At 49.0% G+C, this 17,917-nt stretch overlaps 1 protein-coding gene across 1 annotated transcript in view; it reads right to left on the bottom strand.

Annotated features, from left to right (window-relative positions):
* Nucleotides 1-1,541: 1,541 nt before the first annotated feature.
* MAG (myelin associated glycoprotein) overlaps nucleotides 1,542-17,917 on the bottom strand; it is a 25,264-nt gene continuing 8,888 nt past the window's right edge. The window contains exons 2-11 of the mRNA XM_049786589.1: nucleotides 14,019-14,078; nucleotides 11,831-11,899; nucleotides 11,292-11,660; nucleotides 9,415-9,711; nucleotides 8,981-9,238; nucleotides 7,789-8,049; nucleotides 3,908-4,195; nucleotides 3,620-3,716; nucleotides 2,881-2,980; nucleotides 1,542-2,044 (exon numbers count right to left, since the gene is read on the bottom strand). Of these exons, the coding sequence (XP_049642546.1) occupies nucleotides 1,880-2,044; nucleotides 2,881-2,980; nucleotides 3,620-3,716; nucleotides 3,908-4,195; nucleotides 7,789-8,049; nucleotides 8,981-9,238; nucleotides 9,415-9,711; nucleotides 11,292-11,660; nucleotides 11,831-11,876 (1,881 nt within the window). The 5' untranslated portion in view covers nucleotides 11,877-11,899; nucleotides 14,019-14,078 and the 3' untranslated portion in view covers nucleotides 1,542-1,879. The remainder of the gene's footprint in view (nucleotides 2,045-2,880; nucleotides 2,981-3,619; nucleotides 3,717-3,907; nucleotides 4,196-7,788; nucleotides 8,050-8,980; nucleotides 9,239-9,414; nucleotides 9,712-11,291; nucleotides 11,661-11,830; nucleotides 11,900-14,018; nucleotides 14,079-17,917) is intronic.

Genomic DNA, 17,917 nt, shown 5'->3' with positions numbered 1-17,917 from the left:
GGCATGACAGAGGCATGTCCAAGAGGGGTGTCCTGGGATTGTCCAGGTTCAACTGACATACATTGGGGTTATCCAAGGAGCGTGTCCAATCTAATCCATACATCAACACAGAGTTCCTCCAGACTGTGAGCTGGGAGAAGGGAAGACTCAGGTAGCTGCAGGGGAGGCTTGTGTGTGTTTCCATGTGCCTCACACACATACACACATATATACTCATGCATATTCACACACCTACAAACATGCACACAAACATATTCCTCGTTGCTCCTGCATGCGAACTTCCAACTCCATATTCTAACCTCTGAACCTTGACTTTCGGCTGATGGATCCTTAGAAACCTGAGGGGGGTAAGCACCCTTCGGGATTTCCCCTGCCTGCAGCTTCATTCTGCCCTCTCAGCACCTTTGTATATCCTAGGGGCTTCCCAAGAGGAGTCCAACACACAGTCAGGGGCTCCAGAGCAATTGCTGGGGGGGGGGGGGGACGGGGACATCCAGAAAGTGAGGAGCTCTCTGCGTCTTTTCACTTTCTCAAATGCTAATCAATACCTTGCAAGCACTTGGAGAACTTATGGAAATCCAGAACCTCACCCCAAAGGTGTGTTGCCTAAAGACATGGCTGTTTGAAGAACTTGGTCATGTTTTATGGGGAGTTAGCAGAAAAGGACAGATGGAAACTCACTCTATGCAAGTGCTCAGGTAGGCCCACTGTTACCCCATTTGTGCCAATGTCTTGTCCTCTTTATTCAGGCAGATGTAGAGCGAAAACTGAGCCCAGGGCCTGAATGCACCATTTCCTAGCTCTGAGCCCTGGAAAAATGATTGTTTCTTTGGTTCCAGTGTTTTTGTGTACACAGGCAACCCTGGGGAGCCCCCTCCCAGGACTTCCTGCATTTTCAGAAAAGACTGAGTATACCAGCGGGGCCTAACTGATGTGTCTTGAACCGAATGCAGTGCAATTTGAGGAACAGAAACTGCATGAATGGGGAAGGGGGGGGGGGCAATTCAACTTTCACAGGTTCATGAAAGCCCTACTGGAACCCCCAACTCCACCTGCAGGGGATGAGGTGAATGTCAGTTAGAAAAGTCAATGAGGGGCTGGAGCAATAGCACAGCAGTAGGACATTTGTCTTGCACGCAGCTGACCCAGGATGGACCGTGGTTCAAATCCCAGCATTCCATATGGTCCCCGTGCCTGCCAGGAGCAATTTCTGAGCACAGAGCCAGGAGTAACCACTGAGCCCCTCCAGGTGTGGCCAAAAACAAACAAAAAGTCAGTCAGATAGAGGTGCAGAGGGAGTGGTGGAGACTGTGACAAAGAGGTTGACTATGCACCTTCATCAGACTGGACAGCTGCCATCATCTCTTGGGGGGGGGGGTCATGACCAGAAGAGCTGACTCCAAACTATGTGGTCTTTCCTACATAAACAGGTTGCTGGAGGCCTGGGCTCAGGCAAGATTCCCACACAGAACCCAGCAGAGAGCACACGGTAGGAGGTCAGTGGGAGGTCAGCACTATAAATCAGAAAGATTCGGGCAGGCTTCTGGCTTAGGAGCATTTATTTCACATCCCTTCTGACCCGGCCCAGGGGCCAGGAATGGGGGCAAGAGACTAGGCCAGGGATGGGGGTTGTGGGTAGAATAAATAACATGGACAGACAGATGGCTCCCCTCCAGACAGATAAGGGTGAAGGAGGTTAGGGGAGAGCCACCAGGGGCGGTGCAGGACAGGTAGCTGGAGAGGGGGGCCAGGTCCCCAGGACCTCGCCCCCTGCCCCAGTCCTTTGTGCCCCTGCGACTGTTGGGAAGCAGGAAGCCCGCAGCCAGAGGGGGCCAGTGAGGGTCCTGAGGGGGGCGGCCGCATGGGTGGCCCCGCACCCTCACTTGACGCGGATTTCCGCGTACTCGGCGAGCTCCTCCGTCAGGGTGCAGCTGTCCTTCGTGGGCCGTTTCCCCAGGTCCAAGTGAGAAAAGCTCAGGTCCAGCTCTGGGGGCTCCCCCCGAAGGCCCAGCAGCCTCCTCGCAGATCCCAGGCGCTTCTGGCTCTACAGAAGGAATCAGCCCTTTAGAAGGACCCCAGCACCCCTTTTCCAGATGCAAAGGCTGAAGCTGAAGACATCCCCACAGCTCCAAGTTGAGTCCTTAAGCCCTGGGTGAACCTATTTTCTCCCACTCTGGGGTGAGCCCCCCACCCTGCCACAGCTTGACTGTTAAGCTACAATTCAGTCTGTAGGGAGGTGTGCTCAGCACAAAATGAGGGGTCACCCGGTTCACCCCACAATACTGTCCCAGACTACAGCCACCTGCTCAGGACCCCACCTTTCCATAGCTTGTCATGCTCAGTAAATCCTTCCCCAGTGCATGGTTTAGGGGTCCCCCACTTCTATGTAGAAGGTGGGACTGCCTGGCCCACACCCCCCACACACACAGGCCTTTGGACATGCACACAGGACAAAGGCCAAGATGACAGCGGCAGCAAGAAACAGCACAGACAAGGCAGCCACAACTCCACAGGTGCCCAGCTGAACAGATTGACGGAGACACACACATGGACGCCCACCACTAGGCCCTTGGAGGGCCAGAGGCAGGTACACTGAGGCCCCAGAACCTACCTTCTGGGGCGCTCACTCCAAGGTAACCACTCTGGACTATTGGAGAAGGAAATGTAGTCATAGGTGTGGGCAAGGAGATGACGTTACTGCCCTGGGACCCCAGACCCCCACGCTCTTCCTCATGGCCTCCCCTTCAGCATTCCCCCCAATCCACCACACCTCCTCCCTCCCGTCTGATCTGTTGGCCAAACCCACCCCTTCTCCAGACCCTCTATGCCCCACATCCGGGCTCTCCTGCCAGCCCGGAGCCACAGGCTTCAGGCCCTCACCTCTTGCTTCTCCGGCGCCCCAGAGATGCGGTATTCAGTGCTGAACAGGACGGGGGGGTTGTTCCCCGCCGAGAAGCTGGGGCTCTCTGTCACGTTCTTTCTGCAGGGCAGGACACATCAGCCCCAGCAGGACTCCCAGGCCTCCTTCTTTCCTGCACCCCAATCTTAGGGGGCCCCATTGCTGCTCCACCCCCCTCTCATGTGGCCTATGTAAGGATTGGTGCTCCCTTTTTTCTGTACCCCCAACCTGTCCTGCTCGGTGGCTCAGGGGAGGCTTGTCAGGTGTATCTGCCCTCCTGCGGCCAGACTGCAGGGAGGAGATGGTGTCCTCTGTGGGACCCAGATAAACAATGTGCATGAAGAACAAGGAGGTGCAGCTGCGAATGGGACTGGGATTGCATTTGTGCCCAAGGGCTGGAGCTTCTGGAACCCAGAGACTGGTGCTTTAAACTGCATTGGAGAAGTAGCTGGACTCTCCTGGCCCCCCAGCAAGTGTTCAGGAGAGTCTCAGGGTGTCAGCAGGCCACAGAAGCCTGAAGGGTGGGCTACAGGCCACAGCTGGTGGTAAGTGCATCGCCCTGGCATTGGTTCTTGTGGCTGGAAGATCCTTTCCCCGCCCCATGACTGATCCAAAACATGGCCAGGACAGTCTGCCCTCCCCTACTCACCCCTCAACCTCCCATTGATCCCCCCATGCTTTTCAGATGCTCTACGCCAGAGAGACCCGCGAGCCACTCACTTTCTCCGTGTCTGGGTGATGTAGCAGACAATGGCAATTATGATGGCAAAGGCGACCACAGCTCCCACCGGCCCAATCTTGGCCCACATCAGGCGATCTGAGGATAGAGGAGACCCGGGTGCTCTCAAGGGTGAGGACAGGAGAAGAACCTAGTTCTCTGTGCAGAGAACCTCTCCTTCCCCCTTTCTCCCACCGGGGACCAGAAGCTGCGGAGGGCCCAGGTCACTGGCTGCTGGCAGCACAGTTGAGTGAGGGTCTTGAGTTCCAGAGGCGGCCCCCTCCACTCACGAGCTCCCTGGAAAGGCAGCTCCAGGCTCTTGGCGCCGTAGAGGTTGCGGGAGGTGCAGATGACCCGGGGTGGGGCCTGAGCCTGTCCCCGCAGCGTGAGGACAGTGGTGAGCAGGAGGCCACTGCGCTCCGAGTACACGAACTCGCGTTCCGACTCGTTCACCGTCACGTTGCGTGAGGGCAGCTCGAAGGCCACCGACGGCTCAGGGTTGGCTTTCACCACGCACAGGCATTGCACGGTATCACGGGCTGCAGCGCAGTGAGACTCCAGCAGGATCACGGGGGCGACTGCAGGGTTGAGAACAAGATCAGGGGTTGAGGCTGGGCTTGGTGTAGGCTTGGCTTATGGAGAGGGGCTTGGGGTGAGTTTTGCTTCCTGAATATCTAGGAGAAAGTAGAGAGACAGTGGCTGGGGAGGGGGTCCCACAAACATGACACTTAGAACTTACTCCTGACTACTCAGGAATCACTCCTGGTAGACTCAGGGGACCATATAGGATGCCGGGAATTGAAACTGGGTTGGCCACATGCAAGGTAAGAGCCTTCCTATGGCTCCAGACCAAAGTAGCGTGTTTTGCACTTGGCATTGTCTCCTGCATCCTTGGAACTCACACACTTATGTCACACGTAAGTCACTTCCAGACCTCCCAGTCTCCTTCTAATTGCTCCCAAAGCCACTCGGAATGAAACCCGAATTCTTTGCCACTGTCTTCAAGGCCCTGCAGGCCTCATTACTCTCCCTTCCTACCTCCTTTTTCAGTGGTGCTCCCCCTTCAATCCACTGGCCCCTTCTGTTCCCTAAGTTCAGAAAGCTTCTTCCCACTAGGCATCACTACCTGCCCTGCACCTGCAGTTCCTTTCTGAATGCTCAGCTACCACCTTCCCTTCACCCTGCAAATGCTCGTTTCCTCTCCTAGCCACCCCTGCATCCATCCTGACTCCCCACCCACCAAATTACCTCTAGGACCAAACTCAATCCTCCACCCAGAGCATCTTGTTGAGTTCTGCTTTGTTCTGTTATTAAACCAGGTGTTGGCTGCGCTGGACGTAGTCCCAGGCTTAGGGCAAATGCCTTGCGTAGGTTTCACAGGTTCAATTGACAGCACTACTCCCCATAGGTAACTTGAATCCCACCCCCACCCCACACCACAGGATCTGAGCATTCCTGCACCTCAGGCTCTCCTACCAAACCCAATGGTTTAATTGACCAAGAATTATAAGTAGCCCCCAGAGCACTCTGGCAGTATGTGGAACCTCTCGTGTTAGCTTCCACCAGACACTGGGAACTTTTTTCTTTCATTTTCCAAAATCTCAAATAGAACATTGAACACTGCTTGTGTGAACACGTGTTCTCTTTCCCCTCTGAAAGATCCCCACAGTCCCTGCTATTCACCTAAACTGAATTCTGGTTCCATTAGTTCTCACCCAACCACATGGGTAAAGTTGGTCTACCTACACCCCCTTATGCCCCATTATCAATTTCCAGCAAGAAAGAACCATAGCTAATGGGATGGACCAGGGAGTCTCCCAGCCCAGAAGTACTAAGGATAGAGCCTTCCTGGTGGTCCTTCCTACACACACATATGTGAAGTGAGCTAGCTGAAAAGTAGACACCATGGGGTGGAGAGATAATGGGGGTAAGGCATTTGCTTGAGCAAAAAAAAAAAAAAATGATAATAAACTCTAGTAGTTCATTGGTGGGTTGGGAGTGAGGAAAGGTACTTTGAAAACCCTGCATGTAGCCTGCCTTAATTCCATCTCTAGTATCATACACCAAGGACCAGCAAGAGTGATCCCTGAGCACAGAGCCAGGAATAGCTAGCTGATCATGGCCTGGTGTAACCCAAATTTTTTTAAATTAATATTAAACACTCCAATTCAAGTCATGAGCTATGCCTGCAGAAGTTCTAATGAATGAAAGTTCTCATGAATGAATTGATAACACACCCTGTTATCAATTCCTCATAACAAAACTGAACTTCCCACCTTTTTTGGGGGGGGGGCACACCCAGTGACGCTCAGGGGTTACTCCTGGCTATGCTCTCAGAAGTCGCTCCTGGCTTGGGGGACCATATGGGACGCCGGGGGATCGAACCGCGGTCCATCCAAGGCTAGCGCAGGCAAGGCAGGCACCTTACCTCTTGCGCCACCGCCCGGCCCCGACTTCCCACTTTTTAAGTCCTAGTGCTCAAGACCACCCCCTGGGGCCATGACAATAGGGTCCCACCTACATCTAGAGGAGCAAGGGTGCCCTGTCCACAGATGTTCAGCATCATATCCTCTGGAGGTTGGGGCAGGGACTAATGAAACTCTGACTCCAGGCAAACCCCAAGTCCCACAGAGAATGAGTTTACTTGGGATCACTTTGACTTGAACCCCAGCTTTGCCAGCATCTTATGGGGTGACCCTTATCACTTTCCCTGGACCTCAAAGCTGGAATCTGCATCTGCTTCTTAAGTGGCCAGGGTTTCCAAAGACAGGCACATTCATGCATAGTAGAGACACGGACCATCCACCCTAGGGCTCAAGAGCCAACGGCTGGGACTTCCCCAACAGAGGGCACCAGTGAGCAGTCTCAGCCTGGAGGACACAGGTGACTGAAGCCTGATGAATGGCGGGCAAGGTGAAGATGAAAGGAACACAGAGGATGCTGGGGCCCCACACACTCCTTTGTCTTCTCAACGGTCTTTGGAGTTTGTGCTGTTAGAACAGCATTCTGAGAAGAGAATCAAGTCAAAGGAGAAGTGGCTTAGCTGGGATTCTGCAGTGAGGCGAAGGCTTTGCACTAATTCAGCCAAGGGCTCGAAACCAGTGTTCACCCTTTAAATTAGGGTGAGGAGCACCCCACAATTAGGTTTCACGTGCAAGAAGTGCAGACTAGCCCCTGCTCCCTTCACCTGCTGCAAGTACTTCTGCTGAACCCCAGGAATGGCACTATAATAGGGAAGCTTTCTCCAAGGTGACAGAGATTGGGGGGACAAGGGCCTGAGGGATTCTGCCCAGTAGCTTGAAGTTATACTCTCGAAGAGCAAGAGCTGTAAATTGACCTTAGTGATACTAAGGGGTGAAATAGGTGAGCTGGGGTGGGGAGACTGGCATATTTTACTCCCCAATTGGGTTTGTTTTCCAGAGAATTCAAAGTAAGCAACTTCTTGGGGTTGAAGAGGGGAGACAGTAGAAGCTGATCAGGAATGATGATTCTGTTGTACGGCAGATATATGTATGAGCCAAAGGCTGTTCCCCAATTCTCCTAACCTAAGGAATATTGTGACTTCATCACCCCAGAATGACTGCTCGATCATGTACCCTGAAGGAAATCACAGGAGAACATATCTCTCTCTCTTTCTCTCTCTCTCTCTCTCTCTCTCTCTCTCTCTCTCTCTCTCTCTCTCTCTCTCTCTCTCTCTCTCTCCAGAAATGTGGGATTTATCTAGCTGTGTGACCCCGGGCAAGTGGCATCACATCTCTGAAATCTCTGAATCTCTTCTTTTCCCCTCTCTGAAACCCATGATGGTAGGAGAACCTCCCCAAGGGCATGTCCTGAGAGCCACAGAAGTGGATGCTCCATTGAGCTTCCAACAGGATTAGGTCCCTATCGGCATGCCAGAAAAGAAAGCTTGGTCATTATCTCAGTTCATGCAAACCACCTGTGGTCTCAGAATCCAGAAATCTCAATGGACAAAAGGATGCAGGCAAAGACCCAGTGTTCTCAAGTAGGACTTTGTGTGCTAAGGACTCAGCTCCCTACTTTCTCTATAGAACGCTGACACCTGTTTGGGGTGCCGGGTACATCCCTCATCACCCAATGGCCCCTCCAGTAGGTGGAGGGTCCAGAGGGCCAAGTCCTGCCAGCTCTTGGCACGGGGTGGGGGGGAACTCACACTCCACCGAGAGGTTGAAGGCGGTGCCTCTTTGGCCATACTGGTTCTCAGCCACACACCAGTATTCCCCGTCATCCTCGGGTGTGACAGCCGGCAGCTCCAGCTGTAGCTCACTCTCATAGATGACCGTGGCCAGGATCTGCTTCTCCTTGAAGATGGTGAGAATTGGGTCTGGGTTGCTTTTCGTGGAGCACAGGATGGAGACCGTCTCCCCCTCCACGGCCACCACTGTTCCATTCACTGTGGGCTTCCAGGGGGCATCTGAGGAGCAGGACAGAAGTTGATGGTCAAATGAGAAGGAATTTTTTTTTTTTTTTGGTTTTTGGGCCACACCTGGTGATGCTTAGGAGCTACTCCTGACTCTGTACTCAGGATTCACTTCTGGCAGTGCTTGTGGAGAACATGGGATACCCAGGATAAAGTCCAAGTCAGCCTCGTGCAAGGTAAATGCCCTACACACTGTACTATCACACTGGCTGAGCTTCCATGTTCTTATCTGGAAAATGGGTTTAATAATAATCCAACATCATAGTCGAGGGGACCTACTAAGCGGAGAAGGTCAATATTCTAATTCTAAGGATGAGTTATTGTCCATGTGGTAGATACTAGTATTGGTTTTCAAATATATATTTGGGGGGAGCAAGCCGGGAGTGATAGCACAGCAAGTAGGGCATTGTCTTGCTCACTACTAACCCAGCCAGGTTCTATCTCTGGTATCCCATATGACCCCCAAGGTTGTTAGGAGTGATTCTTGAATGCAAAGCCAGGAATTGCCCCTGTGCACAGCCATTATATAAAATGTATTATATATATTTTAATTGATAAGTTGGGAATAAGTGCTTTGGAGAAAATTATGTGGGTGAGGAATGGAAAGTCTGAATGAAGGGTGGCATCTCCTGGTTTCTCTAAGAATCTGATCTCACCAGCTTCTGCCACCTGGAGACAATGTACCAAGTGCACATAGCAGGAAGGTGAGTCCTTCTGGGCCTCCCACTAAAATCATAATATGGCTCTTTGTAGTCACTCCCCCCATCAGGTGGAGGAGGAGGAGGGACTTAGGATGGTTGTCTTGAATAGGCTGCCTGGTCCTGCAGCATCTTCTTCTTTCCTGTTCTGGCCTCAACCCCACCCCCAAGTGAGGCCTGTCCCCTAATCTCTTGGCAGCAGATCCCACTGTCGGGGTGGGACTCACACATGACATTTAGCTCCACTGTACGGTTGTCCTGGCCATAGGCGTTCTCTGCCAGGCAGGCGTAGACGCCGTCTTCCGCAGGGGTCACCTCATCCAGTATCAGGACCAGGCTGTCGGTCACCGCCTCACGGAGCACAGTGCTGTCCCGCATCCAGGTCAGCAATGGCAGCGGATTGCTGTCGGCCCCGCAGAGCAGGCTGACCTGGGAGCCCTCGATGGCCTCCACTGAGGAGTTCATCTCCACGATGACAGGGGGATCTGAGGCCAGGCGACAGGACCATGTCAGGCCCAGGTTTGACAGGTTCCTTCCCTGCTCGGGCCCCTCCCCGGCCCCGCCCCACTCCTTTCTGGCTCCTCCCCTTCTCTTCTAGGGCCCCGCCCCTTCTCTGACTCCACCCCTTTCTGACTCCGCCTAAATCCACCCCTAGGCTCACACTTGACATCCAGGCTGGCATATCCCTCGAATTGCATGGTGGCATTGAGGAAGGAGGCCTGGCAGCCCAGCCGGTGGCCGTTGGCCTCCCTAGTGGGCACGAAGTGTAGAAGAGACACCTGCACCCAGGTGCCCTCGTCCTCACGCAGCCTCCCCAGCACAGTGGGCTCCCCCAGCCCGTCGTGGCCCAGCCAGCTCAGCTCCGGGCGCAGCTCAGGGCAGTTGTCAGGGACCATACAGCTGACCTCCACTTCCGTGCCTTCCACCATATCCGTGGGCACCACGATGTTGGGGGTGTCTGCATGCAACAGCGAGAATATTGAGAAGCAGCACTGGGCTATGGGACACCCCTAACTTGTCTAAATCCACTCCTGGTTCCCAGATATCTCCCCACCCCTGAATCCAAAATTTCCTGCTCTCTTCTTGGTTACTGTTCACCCAGTCCTCCATAGATGCAAATTAATATATATAAAGGCACCGTGTTCTGAGTTTAACCAGGCTAGTACTTCTAGTCATACTAGTAGGTGGGCAATATTTTTTGTTCATTTTCCATATGAGGAAGCCGAAGCCGCAGCTAACACAAGGTAAAACAGACTTCGAGCCCTAGTCTTCTGCCTTCATCACCTGTGTTCTAGGTACAGCATTAGATTCCTAAGTAACCTCTCTCCTATGCTGCTTTGCTATGGTTTCCCCTTCAACCTGTATGTGTGAGTATGATGTATGGGAATCTATGTGAATGCAGTGCATACATGTGATCTGAGAGCGTAAGTGTGATTATATGTGTATGTGATTTGAATGTGGATATATGAGTACATGTGTGTATGTGAGTGTACAGGGATGTATGTTTGTGTGAGTACATGGGTATATGTGGTTTGAGTGTATGTATGTCTGTAGTGCGTGTATATGTCATTTGAGTGTTTGTGTGACTTCATGTGTGCATGTGTATTTTTTGTACATGTATGTGTTATGTGATCTGAGTGGGCAGTGTCCATGTCTGCCTAACCATGGATCTCTCTGCACAGTGGTCCTATCTGTCCTCACAAAGACTCAATGCTCCTGGGACCCTGAATCTAAGGTTCCAGCCACTTCAGCTTCTTGTAACTCAAGCCTGAGAGCTGCTGAGATCAAACAGTGGCCTTCTCTAATTGCCAAATCCAGCCCAGAACTGTATTTCATTTGATCTTAATTTACGATTGAATAAATAATGGCCAACATTTAACCATTATTTGTTCTCATGGGAAAAATACACAACCCTAGTTTCTCTTGAGAAACTTGCAGGCAAGGACACTGTTTCCTTCCCCAGTCCCTGATAGCCAAGTTGGGGTCTCTTGCCAGACTCAAGGACACTGTTTCCTTCCCCAGTCCCCGATAGCCAAGTTGGAGTCTCTTGCCAGACTCCACTGAGCACTTAAACCACAATAACTGCTCTCTCTGTGTGTTTTTCTCTTTGTGTGTCTGTGTGTATGTCTCTGTGTGTGTGTGTCTGTCTGTCTGTCTCTCTCTCTCTCTCTCTCTTTCTCTCTCTCCTAGAAGCTCTGAGCTTATGCCCATTTTTTAGAAGAGGAACCAAGACTAATAGGTTACTGCCCACGGTCCCAGTAAACCTAGCCATCCAGAAGACATTACTCCTAACCCCCAACCCAACTGCCTTTTTCTTGACATTTCTAGAAGAGTAAGAGCATGTCCTTCCTTCTGAGGACAGCAACAAGAGTCTCTGGGGCCCAGATTTATTCATTTCAACCATCTGCTTGATCTATGCTGACTCTTGGGGTTTACCCATGCCTTCATCCCAACCTACAACACTACCAGGCCCTAGAAAGGTGCTGGGGAGAAACCTTGTGAAACCCCCGGACCCACACATGGTGCTGGGAGACTTACTGATGATGTCCAGGACACTGTGCTCGGAGAAGGTGTACTGGTTGTAGCCCCCCAGGTCCCCGCGAAAGTAGTACTTGCCGCCCAGCTCGGGGCTGAGGTTGCTGAGCAGGAGGGTGCAGTTCCTCAGGCCCAGGTCCCCCAGCAGGCGGCTGCGGCCTTGAAAGCTCTCGTGGACAACTTGGGTGCGTGACTTGAAGACCACCGGGGGGTAATTCTTGGGGTAGGGGCTATTGAAGTACCAGACCCCATGCACCACTGCGGGCCGCAGTTCATCCGGGAAGTCAAAACGACAGGGGATGGACACGCACGTCCCCTCAAAGGCCGAGATGGACGAGGGCATCCAGGCACCCCAGTGTCCCCCTCGAGAGGCTGTGGATGAGCAGAACCACTGAGGCTGAGGGAACAAATCCCAGCTGCAATGCCTCCCCCCACCCACTCTTCTCCTCCCACTTGGGGTCCTAGGAAACCCATAGAAACAGCCCAGCCCAAGACTGGCTCAGAAATCAAGACGTCAGAGTCTTGACAGCCCCATCCATTACCTGAGATCATGATCCAAAATAGAGGCAGTGCCGTGAGGAATATCATTGTGCACAGCAAGCGAGTGACAGCTGGAGAGGAGACAGGGAAAGAGGCAGGAAAATGGGGTGCTGTGTTAAGGCTTTAGAAAGGGGGCTTTCTGATCAGGGGTTTAAACTCTACTGCTATGATTGCCCACTACCAACACGGCATGGACCATGTGTTGGGGCTTGCTCTGTGTAGCTTTACATTAATTCTTTTGATGTCTTTTTGGGGGGGGTGGTTTTGGTTTTGGGGCACACACCTGGTGACGCTCAGGGGTTACTCCTGGCTGTGCACTCAGAAATTGCTCTTGGTTTGGGGAACCATATGGGACGCTGGGGGATCGAACCACAGTCCGTCCTAGGTTAGCCAAGTGCAAGGTAAACACCCTACTGCTTTGCCACTGCTCCAGCCCCAATTCCTTTGAGCTCTTTGAAACAAGTACAGTTGTTTAAAGCTGTGGTTCAGGCCAGAGAGGTGACTCAGATGGCCAAGTGCAGCCTCGCCTGCATGAAACCCATGTTCTACTTTAGCATGGCATGTTACATAATATCTCAGCTCAGCTGAGTTCTTGTCCTACATTATGTATTACTCCAACAGAAGTCCAGAACCAGCCATAAAAGGGACGTTTTAAGAAAGACCTTACTCAGGGCCGGACCGCGGTTCAATCCCCCTGCATCCCATATGCCCCCCCCCAAGCCAGGAGCGATTTCTGAGCGCATAGCCAGGAGTAACCCCTGAGCATCACTGGATGTGGCCCATAAAAAAAAAGAAATAAAGAAAGACCTTACTCATTATTAAAGATCTTACCTTATTATTAGCTGGCCGACCCTATAAAAGTCTCCCTCCCATTCTTAAAGTGAGGTGTAATAAAGAGTCAGTGTGCAGTCATGGCAGTTTGAAGAGGCAGCAATCTGAACTGTTTTTTTCTCCCTGATTTCGTTTTTTGTTTTTGTTTGTTTGTTTTGTTTTTGTTTTTGTTTTGGGGCCACACCCGGCAGTGTTCAGGGGTTACTCCTGGCTGTCTGCTCAGAAATAGCTCCTGGCAGGCACGAAGGACCATATGGGACACCGGGATTCGAACCAACCACTTTTGGTTCTGGATCGGCTATTTGCAAGGCAAACACCGCTGTGCTATCTCTCCGGGCCCTCTCCCTGATTTCGGCTGCATCTCTTACACTGGTTACCTTTTGATTTGAAACTTGTTTCCCCTTTACTTGTCCCTCATCCCCAAATCAGCTCTCTCTCTCTCTCTCTCTCTCTCTCTCTCTCTCTCTCTCTCTCTCTCTCTCTCTCCTCTCTCTCTCTCTCTCCCTCCTTCTCCTGGCCCAGGGGTTTGTCAAAGGCCCCTGGTCTCCTCTACTAAAAAGGCTTGAAGTGTTTTGCCAGAGTCTTGCCTGCAAGATCCCCAGGGACCCCAACAGCATGGACCCATCTCTGGCAGCTTGGTTCTAGCACTGTGTGTGATCCTGGGGATGCCAGAACCCTGTCATGCCCAAGCACCAGTCCCACAATGCCAACCAAGCACCCCCAGGGAGTGTATTCAGGCCCTAGAGCACTGTTGGATGTGGTCCTATAAAAATCAATTAAAATGAATAATGTCTAGGATGTATAGCAGGATGTTTGATTTTCACATAGTCAACCAGATTTGATCTCTGGCACCCTATATATTCCCCCAAGTACTGCCAGGAGAGATTCCTGAGAACAGAGGCAAGATTAATCCCTGAGCACTACTGGGTGTGATCTAAAACAAACAAACAAAACACAATTTTTTTTGTTTTTTTGGGGGTCACACCCGGTAACACTCAGGGGGGTTACTCTTGGCTATGCACTCAGAAATTGCTCCTGGCTTGTGGGACCATATGGGATGCCTGGGGATCGAGCCGCGGTTGGTTCATCTTAGGTCAGTCACATGCAAGGCAAACACCCTACCGCTGCGCCATGGCTCCAACCCCAAAACACAATTTTTTAATGAAATGAAAAGGAAAATGTCTATAACTGAGATCCAGGGACAGTAAGTGACTTGCTCAAGCCACCAACTGAGAAGTTGATCATTTCCACCACCATCATGGCCCTGTGGATGTCCAGAAAGGACAGCACCGAGGCTGGATGAGAAACAGAAAGAAGGGGAAACCAGGAGGAAGAAGAAGTTGGTATTGTGCCCCTTACCTCAGTCTCCTTGAGTTTGAAGTATCTTGTGGTCCCACTTGGTGCTGTTGGCCAGCCAACCTGGAACAAGAGTCAGACAGATTGACATGAGGAAGTGAGTACCTCTGATCCCCATTTTCTGTATCTATTACCGTGAGTGGACACTATTGACTCCATCTTGTTCTCCACACAAAGCGGGCTGGAATCTAATGAATTGTTATGACTGTGTTTTTAGGACTAGAAAAATTATTCACTGGCTGGAGCACATGCCTTTTGTGCAAAAGACGTGGGTTCAGCCCCAAGCACTGCTTGGAACCCTGAGCACCAAGCCAAGAATTGCCCAGAACACTGTCAGGCATAGCCCAAATCAAACAGAAACATTATTTAAGTTAAACTTTGATATCTATAATAGATGTACATAAGACTAATTAATTCTCTTATTTACTTTAAAAAAATAAATATATTGGGTTGAAGCAATAGCACAGAAGAAAGGACATTTGCCTTGCATGCAGCTGACCTGGGTTTGATACCCAGCAACCCATATGGTTCCCCAAGCCTGCTAAACATAATTTCTGAATGCAGTCCTAGGAGTAACTCCTGAGCACTGCTGGATATGTCCTAAAACAAAAAATAATCAACCAAACAAATAAATATTTTTGAAATCATAGTCTGTTTTTAATAACATTGTATCTTTTTATGTTACTTGCCTAAGAGAAAAGACATTATGTGTTATCAGGAAAAACTTCATGATGAATAAGATTAAGAAAATAGTCATAATTTTTCTTCCTTTTGTGGTTTTGGGGCCACACCCGGCGGTGCTCAGGGGTTACTCCTGGCTGCATGCTCAGAAATTGCTCCTGGCAGGCACGGGGGACCATATGGGACCCCAGGATTCAAACCGATGACCTTCTGCATAAAAAGCAAGCACCTTACCTCCATGCTATCTCTCCGGCCCCAATAGTCAGAATTTTTTAAAAGCTAAGTTTTACTTGCAACTATGGATGTTATTTTGTTTTGTTTTGTTTTGTTTTGGTTTGGTTTGGTTTGGTTTGGTTTTTGGGTCACACCCCGACAGTGCTCAGAAGTCATTCCTGGCTCCATGCTCAAAAATCACTCCTGGCAGGTTCGGGGGACCATATGGGTTGCCGGGATTCGAACTGGCCATCCTTCTGCATGCAAGGCAAATGCCTTACCTCCATGCTATCTCTCCGGCCCCAACTATGAATGTTTTAATATTATGCTTGAAATTTCAACACTGGTTAAATGGGTAATTAAGTATATTTTATATGGGGCCGGGCGGTGGCGCTAAAGGTAAGGTGCCTGCCTTGCCTGCGCTAGCCTCGGACGGACCGCGGTTCGATCCCCCGGCGTCCCATATGGCCCCCCAAGCCAGGAGCGACTTCTGAGCACATAGCCAGGAGTAACCCCTGAGCGTTACCGGGTGTGGCCCAAAAACCAAAAAAAAAAAAAAGTATATTTTATATATATTAATAATATTTTACACCTTTTAATATCTTTGGCTAAACCCTGGGAAATGTAAATTCTTAGGTTCAGCATAGTCTTAGTTGATTAAAATGAGGGAACAGAGTGAAAATACAATAGGTAGGTGTTTGCCTTTGTAGAACCTGGGTTCCATCCTGTGCATCTCATATGGTCCCCTGAGCACTGCCAGGAATAATTTCTGAGTTCCGAGCCAGGAGTAACCCCTGAATATTGCTGGTTGTGGCCCCAAACCAAACAAAAAATTTAAAAAAGAAGAAATTGGAAAGTCTTAAATGATTTTGTAAAGTACCCTTTACTATCCTTTCTTTTTATAAAGACAGAAATGCATATATATAAGCCAGTTTAATATGTTGAAACTTTGTGAAAAATATCACATGGGAAATGTAATCTTAACATATACATGAATTTTAATAAGAAAGTTCTAAAAATATGTAAAGTTCTTAAAGGTCTATTTCTGATCAATTTGGAACATTTTAATGGAGTTTTAAAGAAAACCTTGTCATTTAGTAAAAGCTTTGATTTTGATAATTTTATAATTTTTGCTAGTTTCAGATATTCGTTGTTCTAGTGCTTTGTTTTCAAAGAGATTCACAATAAAGAGGTTCAACAAATATTCTTTTGGTGAGGAGCCACACACCTGGCTGTGCTCAGAGTTTATTCCTGGCTCTGAGCTCAGGAATCACTCCTGGCAAGCTTAGGGGAGCTGTATGGGATGCCAGGGATCAAACCCAGTCAACTGCTTGCAAGGTATAAACCCTACCCACTTCGGCCCCTAGACAGATTTTCTTTTTAATTTCTGAGCCACACTTGGTGGTGTTTAGGAGTTACTCCTGGATCTGCTCTCAGAAATCACTCCTGACAGGCTCAGAGGACCATATGGAAGGCCGGGGATTGAACCTGGGTCAGAGTGTGCAAAGCAAACATTCTACCTGCTGTGCTATCATTTGGGCCCCTAGACAGATATTCTTAAATATAGGCATATCAAGAAACTAAATAAAGTTAAGAATTACATAATTTATAACCAATGGGAAGCTAGATGCTTAGAAATTCCTTTTTGACAGAATTAAGAGCATAGTAGGTGAAATAAAGAACTCAATAGAAGTCTTGAGTGACAGAATAACAGCAACTGAGGAAAAGATTAGTGAGCTTCAAGATGAGATGAAGGAAGCCTCTAGAAAACAACAGAAGATGGGAAGGAATGAACAACATATCAGAGGACTATGGGATAAATTCAAAGGGAACAATTTAAGAATTATTAGTTTCTGAGGAAGTTTACACATATGTTGAAAAATTTCTAGTCCAAAATAAATCATAAATAAAAATGTCCAAATGCTAAGAAATGCAGGTACCTAGATTCAAGAGATCTGAAGGGTTCCAGTGAAAACAGGTCCATATAGAAAGACGTATTCTAATTAAAATGACTAAAGTCAAAGACAGGGATAGAATATTGAAAACAGCAAAATCAAAGAAAAAACTTACATATTAAGGAAAGCTTAAGATTCACAGCAGATGTATCAAATGAGACTCTAAGAAACATAGAAGAGAATTGAGAGCTATAATAAGAAAAAATGAATTATTTGGGGGAAAAAAAGAGGGGAAGCATCAATTTTCGCATCTACAAACTATACTATAAAGTATATAGTCATTACAGTACAGTACAGTACAGTAGTCATTAAATAGTAGTCATTAAATGACAGTACAGTAGTCATTAAAATAGCATGGTATTGGAATAAAGATAGACCCTCAGATCAATAAGATAGACATGAATGTGCTAAGACTAACCCTCAGGTATATGATCAATTCTTAAATTGTTCCCTTTTATAGAGGGTCAAGAAATACAAAGTGGATCAAGGAAAGTCTCTTGAACAAGTGATGCTGGAAAAACTGGTCAACTACATGCAAAAAGTGAGTTCAGACCTCTCTTTAATTCTGTGTACAAAAGTCAAATCAAAATGGATTAAAGACCTTGATATCAGACCTGAAACTATAAGATACATGAGGAAAATGTAGAGAGAACACTCCAGGACATTGAAACTAAAGGCATCTTCAAGGATGAAACACCACTGATCAAGCAAGTGGAAGCAAATATAAACAAATGGGACTACATTAAACTAAGACGTTTCTACACCTTAAAGGAAATGATAAGTAGGATATAAAAACTGCCCATGGAATGGGATAAACTATTATCCATCTGATATGGAGTTAATCTCTAATATATATAAGGTACTGGTAGAGCTTAACAAGAAAGAACATCGAAGACCATCAAAAGGGTGAAGAGATAAACATTTTCTCAAAGAAGATACACAGATGGCCAAATGGCATATAAAAAAATTCATGGGGCAGGAGAGATAGCATGGAGGTAAGGTGTTTGCCTTGTATCCAGAAGGTCAATGGTTCAAATCCCAGCATCCCATATG

The sequence above is a fragment of the Suncus etruscus genome, chromosome 14 (genome assembly GCF_024139225.1).
Source record: "Suncus etruscus isolate mSunEtr1 chromosome 14, mSunEtr1.pri.cur, whole genome shotgun sequence".
Taxonomy (NCBI): Eukaryota; Metazoa; Chordata; class Mammalia; order Eulipotyphla; family Soricidae; genus Suncus; species Suncus etruscus.
This window is presented reverse-complemented; position numbering and strand designations above follow the sequence as displayed.